This window comes from Silurus meridionalis, chromosome 9 (genome assembly GCF_014805685.1).
Source record: "Silurus meridionalis isolate SWU-2019-XX chromosome 9, ASM1480568v1, whole genome shotgun sequence".
Lineage (NCBI taxonomy): Eukaryota > Metazoa > Chordata > Actinopteri > Siluriformes > Siluridae > Silurus > Silurus meridionalis.
The window spans coordinates 6401704-6415222 of NC_060892.1; the positions used below are offsets into that span (position 1 = coordinate 6401704).

Below are 13519 nucleotides of genomic sequence, written 5' to 3' on the forward strand. Positions count from 1 at the left end.
TAATCAGTAAGCGGTTTACATACGATAGATCATTGAAGACGATCGAGCAGAAACCAGGATGAGATCCTATAGGAATAAAACGCGCATCCAGAAGTCTTTAAAAACTTTTATTTTCTATAAGTAGAATTTCAATAAACAGCAACTGAACACTTTGACTGTCAGGAGAGGACGATTACAGTATAACACGCTTCAGAGACATTTTTTTTTTTTCTTTACATGGAAAAACAATGGAAATGTACCAGGAAATGCCTCACTCGCTCCTCACGACCGAGATGAAGGTCCAGAGATTCTTATTGCTACTGTCTCTGAGAAAACACACACACACACACAGCATAAACATGTACATCACGCACGCACAGAGCCATCGGTTTATTAGCGTTAACACTGTGGTCACTAATAACCTGGCAGCAGTCGAGTTGGATGGTGATGACGCTCTACGTGTTTCCTGACGTAAAAAAAAAGTGGTTTAACAAATGAACTAAGTGAGAAGTACGTAACTGACAGAAAAATAATTCCACTTCCTTGTTTTATGTTTCCAGCCTCTCCATTCATTGCAAGTAAAATCAGTGGCTAAAAAAAACAGTTTTATGTCCAGTCTCATAGAAATATGAGCGCTCAAGAATTTCTCTGTATTAATATATTAACCAGGATTTATCAAATAGTTACACATGTATAAATATATAATATATATATATATATATATATATAACAGGTCTGAACTTCTTCGGTTGGCGCTTTCACTGAGAAAATCAATTTGAAAGGAACGAAATCGGCCAAAAATCTCAAACGCGATCGACAGCGAAATCTAATCAGCCACGCCGTGTCTGCTTGTCTGGTTTTGTGCTGGAGCTACAATTCTACTAATAAATCATGAATGCTTAGAGCACAGCATGTGCCTTCTGACACCGTCGTCATCATCGAGCTGAAAATAAGTCCAATGCAAACTCTTACGGTCTCTTAGACTTAGAGTTTGATTCAAGGGGCGTGGCCTGAAGTGAAAAGGCGGGGCTTCAGATTTAGTAAATTTTTTTACCCTTTAATGAATTGTCATGAATTTTATAGTTATAGCAGTGTGCATGTGTGTGTAAATATATTATAATTTTTATTTAAATAAGTAAAAGAGCACCAATTCCCGGATCTGTAAAATCTAGTGTCACTTTAATATACTAATAATTATAATAATAATTTCATCCACTGTTGAATGTACAATTACAGCTCCAGTACAAAAAAAACAACCTGGTGCACTAAAATGTTTCAACTGATAGACGACATTAAGAGTAAAGCGAATATTGAGTTTTTTGGCAGAGTCGCTCCTGACCTTCTGAAATAAAGCACATTTTTAAAGTGGCTTTAACAGTTGCAAAAGTAACCCAAAGGCCTCTGAAACCTGAGGAGCAGTGCGTTCTGCAGGCTCGCTCAGAAAACATACACGCTTGCAGAAAAACAACAAGAACAGCGTGTGCACGGGAAATCGGATGAGGATCATGAAAGAACAAAAAGCGTAAATGCATAAATAAGGTTGAAGGATGGATGGATGGAGCTGAAGCTGAGGAGTCTGCTTCCTTTCGGGAGATGACGTCAGAGAGCCTCGTATGGTTCAGACCCATTTCCTCAGGAAGGACGGTCCAGTTCTAATTGCGGTGCATACCAAAATAAAATTCACTCTTCTTTTTTCAGTGTTAAAACACAAAACAAAAAAGCCTAAAGATTGAGAGATTTCCTCTGTAAGTCGATGACTTCTTTATACCCTAGCAGTGAGAGGCTTCCACAGGAGAGAGGGTCAAAATGCTGCGGTCATTGGAAGCAAACGGATCTGAGTCATTCCACGATCTGGAAGCATCAAAAAAATACATAAATAAATCAAATTTAAAAGGATGAAGCAGTGAGCAGCACTGTGATGACATGACATAGAAAATGGTTCAAATGTTTATAGACACACACTGACTCAGATCCTGAGTAACCGTGATTTCCCCCTAAAGCATTTTCTTTCTAATTAAACAATCCCTAATTTTGCTAATGAATTATTCATTATTTTCATCTTAAGCTCATTATACGCTATACGATGACGACACTTGAACAGCTTTGATGCTGAACAATAACATCAAACTGATTGGATTGTAGACAGACACTGTATCTGGAGTGTCTTTTCATCTAAGTGGGAACCAAATGTCCCCATTAAGGGATTAAGGAATATTTACCAGTTTGGACCTTTATGAAGAAAAACTGTGACATACACTGATCAGGCATAACATTAAGACCACCTGCCTTATATTGTATTGCTCCCCCATTTTGCTGCCAGAACAGTTCTGACCCATTGAGCAACATCATCATTACATTCTTCAGTAATTTGAGCTACAGGCGCTCGTCTGTTGGGTCGGACCACCCGGACCAGCCTTCACTCACTACACGTATCAATGAAACTCGGCCGCTCTTGTCGTCTAGCCATCACAATTTGTTCCTTGTTAAACTTAAAATCCTTATGCTTGCCCATTTTTTTGCTGCTTCACAAAATTTGACTAATGTGACAGAGTGGATGAAAATTAACCAGGCAATATTTAATGGCTATAGAACTCGCCAGTGTTGTTTTCATGCAGGATGGTGCCCCGCCCCATGTTGCTCTTAGTGTGCATGTCAGTCCATGTGATTTTTTTTCCTCTGGTACTATGCAAAGGAGGAGATGTACAGGACAAAGCCTTGCACACTGGAGAACTTGGAGGCACGGATTCAGGAGGTTCTCAGCAATATCCCAAACCACTTCCTTCAGAAAACATTTCATTCCCTGCTGTTTGAGGAAACTGGTTGATGGCACCAGTGCCTACGTTGAAATGTAAAGATTTGCTTTCATTTTCCTATGTGATAAACTACATGTACAATTTGTATCAATAAATTTGTATTAGAAATATGGGCTTTATTAGCAGTTTTTAATGCCTAGTTACATTTCACCCACCCTGTATTTCCCACCCACTAATAGGTGTCGTGATGATGAGATAATCGGTGTTATTCACACAATGGTATGCCTGGTCGGTGTATACAGTATAGACACTTTTTCTCAGGTTACACTGTGAGAACCTAAAACTCGAAATGCACAGTTCTGCGAAGATTTTCCTTCTGTCTCAATTTCACATATGTATAATTCTTGTTGGAATGAGGAATTATCACAATTGTTCTTGTGACTTCTGATTTTAAAAACATGGTGGATTACGATTTTAAGGGCTGTAAATCAGAGGCAAACACTACAATATTTCTAATAAAACCTTCAAATAGTTCCTGAACCTTTACCATAATCCTGTGACTGTGTGAAGAGAAACTGTGGACTTTATGAATTGTGAATTTATCATGTCATTCTTTGTGTTTCCCGTCTGAGATTCTCTCCCCTACACTTCCCTAGTGATGACTGAGGGATGAATAAGATGGCATGTTAGCGCAGCATGGGGAAAAGGACAGAAGAGACAGGCGTTTAAAACTATTTCAATGAAAAGCGCTGATGATCAGTTGTAGCAATTACTGTGATATCTAGAGCACGGATGAATAGATATGCTCCCTTTCTGTTTTTTACAATCCTGTTCTTACTTATAACAGCTACAAACAGTTGTTTTGTCGTCACTCCACGGAATGATTATATTCTTAAAAATACACGATTGTGAAGAAGTCGATCACGTGTCATTATCATCAGAAGAAACTGGTGTGGAATCTCACTTCCTCCAGTTGTCACACATTTACTACATGAACAAAAGTATAAGGACGCCTGACTTTTCCAGTCATATATGGTTTTCCCCCAAACTAATACCACAAAATTGGAGGCACACAATAGTATAGGATGGTTTAGGATGCAGTAATATTGCATTTTCCCTTCACTTGAACTAGAAGACCCAAACCTGTTCCAGCATGACACTGCCCCTGTGTATAAAGCCAGCTCCATGAAGATATGCTTTACATGGGTTCAAATGGTCTGCTATAGAGCTCTGACCTTCCTCACATGGTGATGGTCTCCTCACATCACCTACATCAGTACCTGACTTTACTAACACCCTTGTGACTGAATGAGCACAAATCTCCACAAACACACTCCACAATCTAGTGGAACATCTTACAGCTGCTATCAAACATCAAGGGTTTTATTCCTTCCACCAGTAACACCTGATTATCAGCACATCTCATATAGCTATATGAAAGAAATGATAGTGACAGTGGATAAACAAACAGAAAAAAAAAGAAAGAAAAGCACGCACACACACACACACACACACACACACACACACACACACACACACACACACACACACACACACACACACACACACACACACACTCTTGCCCCCGCACTACACCATCACGAAGCACACCCAACCCAACAGGCAGCTCCAGCGGATCCTGTCACCTTCTGTAAGGCTTCAAATTTAAAGTAAATTATAGGAAGGGGGAAAAAAAATGAAAGAAAAGAAACCTTTCATAGTAAACAGCTCTACAGTTCCAGTGTCTTGTTTATTCTGACATTCCAGAGGCGTGGCATAAAGAGTAAAGGCATTGAGGGAAATTAAAATCCCTTCGATTAAATAATGAGTATTAAATGGGGCTTTTTTCCCCCTCTCTTTTAAATGTGTTAAATTAACATGGCACATATACTGATGATATACATATGCTTGTGCAATACTGAGTTTTCTCTACTTGCACATCTTTAAAAAAAAAATATATATATATTAATGATCAGCTGGATGATGGATTTTTAGATGATTCTGGTTCTGTAATAATGTGAAGTAACCATGTGTTTATTTTAAATAATTCATTATTATTTATAAATAATGTTTTATAAATTATGAAAAAAAAAGTGTCCAATTTGGCACATTGTTGCAGGACGAGTTCGTCTCTTGTTCATGCCGCTCTGGACCTGCTGAAATGTTTTTCAGATGTCGATGTTAAATTTATACGTGTCTAATTGTAAACTGAGTTGCACATTACATTTATAGATTTAACTCAGTCGTCATTTTCCTCGACAGCAAGTCCAATCGAGATCGCACGAGTTGTGTCGGATTCGTATCGATTTGATCGTTAATAATTTGTAGGCGTATTTCTGAGCGATAACTTGGTAGCAGCGCACTCTGGTGTTCGATCGCGGAACTGCAGTACATGCATAAAGGTTTAACAGGTCCGGTAGTATAATAATAATATATTTCGAGGAAACAACACTGCACACCGTGGCAGTGAAATATCCTGCGGAGGCGATTATATTGTAATATTTATCGTACAAGCCTTTGTTAAACATTCAACGTTAATGTCTAATGAATGCGTTCTAATTACGTTACAGGGTTCCTATACATTTTTCAGTTCAAAATTAGAACTCAGACTCAAATATGCAGACTTCCCTAAAGATTTTTTTAAATAACATGTGTAACGTTAGAACCCGATGTGTGTCATATTCAGAATCTTGGATGTTTTCCATGTGTTTAGGCGCACAGTCGGGGTTGCGGTACTGTCATGACAATTGCTGCCTCACAACGTAACAACCAATCACAGCTGTGCAGATCCAGTCTAGCACTGATCTTTTGGAATCGCTGAGAGTCGGCTCCCAACGCCACAAAAAACTCCTTCTGGTTATGTTCACATGAATACGTTTTCATTTCAAAATGCATATTTTTCTCTCTGTTTTGAGAGAACATCGAGATGGCGTTTACACTCAACAAAAGCGTAGCCTTTGGAAAGCACTTTTTTTTTTTTTCCTCAGAAAAACGATGACGCATTTTTAGTCGTTGTCGCGACGTAGTCAAAGAGCCGGGAAGTAAATAAACGGCAGGGGGGAAATGCAGGTCGGAGCATCTGATGTTTTGCTTATGACTTGTACAGGGACACAAGCATTTTTTTTTAGACTTTTCAGCATGAATGATTTAGATGAAAACGCCATTTTCAAATGTCTCCAAAATGGTGCAGACGTAATCTTTGATTTATAATATATATATATTACAAATTCTTCATTTAACATTAAAAATGCGTAGGAACCCTGTTGTTATTTACATCAGTTGCAGTGAAACGCTCATTTCCTTTACCTTTTAAAGTTATTATGCTAACTTTATTATGGTTGATTATAAATTTGAGCGTGTAGCATTTATTACATAATCGTACAGAAATTTGTTTCGTGTTCTTCCTCATTCCCTTCGATTTTCCAGCGACAATGTTGTGTGGTCCCGTTGTTTGTGGCTGTGCTGCGATGAATGATGTCGCCCCGTGGCAGTGGTTTAGCATCAATGAAGCAGTTTGGTGAAAATGTGCCTTTTTCACTAAACTAGAGCTCGTCTCAAAGCTTTTCTACGTATGTACTTGAGGACAAACTGCGAGTGCATTACGACTGCGGGCTGCCCGAAAACACACACCAACATTCGACTAGGAGGCAACGTTTCCAAACTCCGCCTAACATTTAACGAGAATGAATAATGCATCGAATAGTGTAGTCGGGAGTCTGTAAGACAACAGAGCTGAAAGGACAGAAAAGGTGGGACGGAGAAACAAAGCCACAGTTAAGACAGAGAGAAAAGGACAGACTCGACAGCTTTTCCCAAAGTGCGTCTGCAGCCTCGTACATGATGCCCGAGACTTTCTGAAGCTACATGTAAAGGCCTTTTAGCGCAGATGGCTGCGCCCGCTAAGCTGACGCCTCACTCCCCCCCACCAACCCTCCCCCTTCCCCTTCCAACCCCCCTCCCTTTGCTACAGCAGCGCCGAGTGCTCCTGGCTTCTCTCTAATGTTCCTCTGGAGTGTTAGACAGAGAGAACTGGCACCTGTTGGCTCGCTTCAGTCGCTCCAGAAAGCCACAGAGACCACGGCCTTCTGGGAAACAAGACACTGAGTCCATACAGGTAATGCCTTCGTACGCCTCCATACACTGCACAGAGAAAGAGAGAGACAAAAAAAACATGAGAAATGAGTATTAATACAAATAATAATCTCACCGCATTTAAAACATAATACACCGATTATTGAGTGTACATTTATAATCTGTGATGTGGCACACACACACACACACACACGAATGTGAGATGCAGAGTGAGTGGAAATTACACATAAAGCCCACAATCCATCTACAAGAGTGATGGATGAAGCTTCAGTCCGAGCAGGAGGACGTCCTTCACCTGCATGTGACCATGACACATTGAATTACAGAACAGCTCCCTGGTGCACGTGTCCACCGTGGATCACGTGTACTACAATCAGTCTTTGCGCTACAAACATGTGAACAGAAAATCAACAGATAATCATGGTGCATTGAAGTGCATCACGCTGCAGCTTCTCGGCAATCAATTAGCTGCAGTACTAATCACTGATTATTAAAGGAGGATACACAACTAGTGGGTAAAAAACATACATGTATTTATATATGGCAATAATTGAACAGATTCTGAAGATTTGGTCCCAGAATCACACCAACTCTGCTATTCTCTGTCAAAAAGACACATTTGGAATAAAAATTCAGTTTTTTTGATACAGAATTCAATCAAAATGTTGAATGAAACATTCATTCATTTCACACCAATGCCTTATGAATCAAATCAGATGTTACCCCCTACTTTCGACATTGTTCTGATAAAAAAACTCTCCGATTCGGCATCTTCATCTACAGATCGCACTAAACTGCACTGCGCAAAGAGAAACTCAATCATTCAATCTGTTTGTAATCTCTTCCTGGGCCAAATCTTCACCTCCTCATCCTGATGACTAAGCAAACAAACGCATCACACCTCTTCCATTGCCACCAAAAATCCCTCGGAGACATGCTACATCTCAGCTTTGGGGGAGGAAAAACCAACTAGGTGCTCTTGAGCTGAGCTGACAGAGAATGCAGCGTCAGCTACTGCAATGCATTAAAGAAGCCAAATATGTGATTATCTGCTGATTCTGCGAGTAAAGAGTAAAACATTTGTTTAAAATCGTTTTTCTTTTTTTTCTTTTCAGTGGCACACCAACTAAATACCGCCAATGTTAAATTTATACATGTCTAATGTAAACTGAGTTGCACATAACATTTCCCAACCCCCGGTGGCGGCCCACTGCTCTAGATGTTTTATTATCAAATTCTACAACTGAATGATGCCTTCATGAATGTGATGACTTGGGGTTTACTGCAAAATGCAAACCCACTGAAAATGCTCAAGAACAAAAAGATCAGATTAAACTGCTAGAAGATATAAACCACCTGATTACAGCTGATAGTCAACAGAAGTACAGTATACAGAGGCAAAACTTAATAGATTGTTCAATTAGTAATGGATCCGAGTGAATACACTGAAACAAACGGCCATACCATCGAAACTGTACGCTTTATATCTGGACGTTGTAGCTCTTCTGCTTCTCAAACCATTCCTGAACAATCTTTAAAGTTGAACAGGTGTGATATCCCGAGAAAAGTGGCCACTTCAATTTGATATAACTTTGCTATGGAGGGGTGTAACTTGGTCTGCAATAAAGTTCAGGTAAGTATCACCGATAGATGAGCTCGCCTTCTGTCTTTGCAAATCAATGAGCCTGGGGAGCACATGACCCTGTTGCTGGTTCTGGTTGTCCTTGCATGGACTACTTTTGGTAGATAATTAAGATTCATTGTTAAAAGCGCTATACACATATAAAAATGAATTGAATTAAATAAACACTGCATATAAAACAGCACCCTGTCATCTAGCAACCCCAATCTGGCCGTAGTCAAAGTCACTCAGATCCGTACTTTTGCCTGTTTTTCCTGCTTCCTACACATCAACTCTGAGATCGGACCGTCCCCTTGCTACCCAATACATCCCACTCTTCTACATCGTAACAAGACAATTAATGCTATTCACTTTATTGGCCATTGGTTTTATTGTTATGGCTGATCAATGTGCTGATAATGAACTCCTCAAAGTTTCATATTTAAACTGTGAAGTATTTAATATTAAGCTAAAATCGCTGACCTGAGTGAGTTCGGGCTGCAACAACTAACTGGGAAATTATTTAGATAAAAACAGCGTTTTAAAATGTATCCGAATTAGCGCAGACATAGCCTTAAATTTATTAAATAAAATACAATTTATTATTTTTTTTTTTTTTAACTTAATTTCATATTTTAGAAAACCGAATAGTGCAATAGTATGGAAACACACATTTTCAATACTCAGTGTTCTTTTTTGTAAACTAATCCAGACCTTTAAATCACTTGAATCAAATTCTATACTTTTTCCTACTTCGAAATGTGTAGGAACCCTGATGTTATTTACATACATTGCAGTGGAACGCTCATTTCCTGTCCTTTTAAATTTATTATGCTAGCTTTATTATGGTTGATTATAAATGGCGAAGAGTTTAGAATCAACCGGCAGCAGGGAAAAATGTGCGTCCCAAGTCACGAATGAAGGGGAAACATCAGCACGGTAAACTGTACAATCCTCAGTGTAAATAGTAGAGTTTAATGAAGTGCTAGGGTGTAAACTGTTTGTTTGTAACTTCAGTACAGTCGCATTGGATCTGTTCTGTCGTGACTCGCGAGCATCAGGTTGCACAATCGACTCGCTCGCAACATCAGCAGTAAACAATAATATTTTGAGTCACTGTTGTGGTTTTCAGCGAATGATTATGCATTTGCATGCCAATGCATATTTTTTTAAACTTTTTTTTTTATTAAGTCTGTTAGCTTGCTGCGTTTCGTTCCATTCTCTTTTTATAGCATTTGTCTACTACAAAAGTAAACTTCTGTTTTCAATCGAGATTTGCTGCGGCTTTACTATGTTCAAATGCTTGTTTTCAATGTTTACATATTTATGTATGCATATCTTATTTAAATATTATACTAAATTAATTTATATATTCTAGATGCTTATATCTTTACCACTGAACACAATGTCTGTGTATTTTTTTTTCTTTCAACAAAAATTGTCAAAACAATAGAAAAAATCTAAAATCAAAAAACTATTTTTTAAAGCATGGTTGTCAACCTGCCATCTGCAATTATTTTTTTTAAAACAATAAATATGCTGATTTACACAAACTGCTTCACCTTTGCACAACTGCATACTCAAATGCTTACTCAAATGCTATTTTGTTGTTTAGTTTTATTTTACAGAAAGAAACAAAACCACGTGAGTGAATTTGTTAAAAGAAGAAATCCCCTTACACTTCTTAACAAGCAGCCACACTGAGCTTCAAAATTCACAATTAAAGAGAGTTAAACTCAATATGTTGCTTTTGCATTTTTTTTACGTGCACTTTTACAGATAAATACTCTGAATTAAGGTTTTATATAGTTAGAATAAGCAAAACATCTAATTAAGTGTTTCGTAAAAGAAAAAAAATTCAGATCCATCGATTAATGGAGAGAAAAAACAAACAAACAAAAACCCGATCATCAAAATAATCGTTAGTTGCAGCACTAGTGTGACTAGTGTGAGTAAGTAAACTGAAACTCACATGGTATCATAGATCTTGGAATCAGAGATTAGCACAGCAACAAACTATTAGATAATTCATTTGAACTAAAACAAAATCTAAAAACTAATTTTCTGATGTAGAAATCTGTGGAAAGTGAGTGAGTGATGTGCACTGGTCTGTTGTCATGGATTACCGATTTCTGCAGGAACATACTACAACTGACAACTTAAAAAATCGCTTCTCTGTGTGTGTGTGTGTGTGTGTGTGTGTGCCCGCCTGCCTGCCTGTGTGTGTGTGTGTCACAAAGAGATTAGTGTGTCAAGCTTAACACTAGTAGGAACAGAGCCATAACTTTAAACTCCACACCACTTGGCTTTGCCTTACTGGAACTGATCTACTAGTTTTCTATTAAACAAACAAACAAACAAACAAGACAGACAGAGATCAATTAAATAGATGCCTCAGGTTTAAATCTGTCTTACAATCCATCTATTTATCCAGCCTTCTATCTAAGAATCCTTTTATCCATCCATTCATCCATTTTTCCATCCATGAAGAACAGAAAAAACGGTACTTATATTAGTGTTTATGGAAAATAACTATAATGTTTAAGCAAAGTTTAAAAAAAAAAAAAAAAAAAACAACAAATTCTGATGTTAATATTAATGCTATATTCAAAACAAGAAATTAAGCATATGGGGGCATTTCAGAAGATGTGTGTTCATATTATACACAAAGATGCATCACTTGGGGATACAGAAATGTAACATCAAAGCCAGAAAGCTCTGATCTGGGCAAAGATTATAATGTAAGTTTTATCACAGTGAAACAGCATGTCACAGCCTGAAACACACACAGCCACTGGGACTGTTAGAGATTATACAGAACAGTCTGAAAGAAGACAATACTCAGCATAAAGTGCTGTTTAGATGTGTGCCATTGTTACTATTTTATTGTAAGTGATATATTCACCTGTAATTGTTTTGGCAACATGTAAAAGAGTGAAACAACAGCCTTCTAATGAGAAATGGATTCTCCGTAGTGAGACAATCGCCATCTTTAATGAGCTGAAATTAAACCTGAAGAGTCGTTAATCAAATGAGCTTCGTGGAGCTCTCTCTCTCTCTCTCTCACACACACACACACTAATATTTGGTTATATAATATACCGCATGGGAATTATGTTTGCTTGATTTCGTTTACCACACCAGAGCCCTGAGGAGTAAAACACTGTTGTTCTGTGAGAGTAAAACAAAGACATCATGATGTGATAATATGGAGTTACTGCCAGTGATCTGATGCTGATTATCCTCCTATTACAGCATGTCCTCAAGTGTTTCTTTTCTCCTAAAACAGCATGGGTACCTTTAAATCTCTTTATAGTCACCTTTAATGACAAGAAACAAGTTTTGAATCAAGTTAAAATGCTATGCACAGCCTTTTCCTCCCCTGAATTTAATTAAACAGCAAACAAACGCACAGCTGGTCATGTTACTGAGAAACAGGAAAGTTCAACCCCTGACCTGAAGATGTTACAGATTTTCTTCGAACTGTTACGTAGCACTAATATTCAAGAATGAAATGTTGAATACAAGTAAAACAGCTTTGTGGTGTAATGATGTGGTGTAGCTTGGGTTCGCTGGTGCGAGTGGATTATGAATGTACTGACATTTCATAGTAAAACACAAAATATATCAGCAAACCAGTTGGTCACATTGTTAAATCAACAATCAATTGGATTACTGAAGCTAATCATTGCTGGACAGTATACATTTATTGGTAATGAAGATAAACACAATAACAACAACAAAAAAACTTCATACAGCCACGTAGAAATTGTTTAGAATCATATATAAAAATATCTGAACAAGTATATTTAAAAAGAAAAAATAATGACATGCTCTCGCATTATAATACCGGATACGATAATGTCTCTTAACAAACCCAAAAAGGGCATCGTAAACTATTTGTTTTAAACATACTGCAAAAATATAGGTAATGACTGAATGATTTAAAAGCATGCACATCTTAAAGGCACGAGTGTGAGGATCAGAAACACACAGGCTCTGATGGATGGATGGCACAGTACAGAGTACACAGATGATGGAGCAGAACTCAAACATTTACCTTCCCCAATGACCGGAGTGATCACACACACACACACACACACACACACACACACACACACACACACACACACACACACACACACACACACACACACACACACACACAGGCACTCACACACACTCACACACACACACAGGCACTCACACACAGACACAGGCACTCACACACACACACACACTCACACACACACACACACACCTCACACACTCACACACACTCACACACACCTCACACACACTCACACACACTCACACACACACTCACACACAGGTCTAGGCTGGGCAGTACTACCTAGGGAAAGGGGGGAACTGCATGATCGGTAGAGGAAGGAGAAGCAGCTAGCAGTTGCCAATTGTCCTCCCCTCTGTCCCTGCTTTCAGCAGAGTCATATTCTGAGCCGATTGAAACTTTATCCTCTTCCATCTGGAAGAACAAAACAGCTGGTTAAGGCTGAAATCTCAGGCCAAACCAACGAAAACAGGAGAACGAAGGGGAATAAAAAAAAGAAATAAATTAAAAGAGCGCATGAGCAAGAAAATGGCCACTAGTCCACTGCAGAGAGCATGCTGAAATGAGATGCTGTAGTTTCCATATTTTTCTGGAATATGTGTCACTTTTTAGCGTTTCGCGATTTATCATCGTATAATCGAGATTACTATGTAAAGGCAATCATTTATATGACATTTGTATTACTGCTGTAGTCCTCCAGCATTTACAGTATCTGACAAGACAAACGTTCTTTGATTGCTGATAATAGCTGCGGATATTAACATGGTACTGTAGGTGCACTGTAGCGCCCCCTAAAGGCGGTACAAAAATTGTACAACCCTAAACATGTGTTATTAAAGCTATATAAAAATTACGAAAAATACAAAAATGTCTGCGGATCAAAGTTAGGAAGAATTTACACATATCACCCTTCTAAAATAATCCTATTTTTTTAACAATAATCTCAGGCTAGATGGACTGGAGATTATGTTCTTTGCTCAACGCAATAAATTATAACAAATA

General features: G+C 38.3%; 1 protein-coding gene across 6 annotated transcripts in view; it reads right to left on the bottom strand.

The window, feature by feature from the left end:
• Positions 1 to 1139: 1139 nt before the first annotated feature.
• Positions 1140 to 13519, bottom strand: part of atp11b (ATPase phospholipid transporting 11B (putative)) — a 63855-nt gene continuing 51475 nt past the window's right edge. For 2 of the 6 annotated variants that reach the window (XM_046858207.1, XM_046858205.1), the window contains 2 exons: positions 12800 to 12931; positions 6769 to 6872 (listed from right to left, as the gene is read on the bottom strand). In XM_046858207.1, the coding sequence (XP_046714163.1) occupies positions 12800 to 12931 (132 nt within the window). In that variant the 3' untranslated portion in view covers positions 6769 to 6872. Of the gene's footprint in view, positions 1831 to 6768; positions 6873 to 12799; positions 12932 to 13519 lie in introns of those variants that run through there. The other 4 variants (XM_046858204.1, XM_046858206.1, XR_006926999.1 and 1 more) reach the window with 4 other exon arrangements.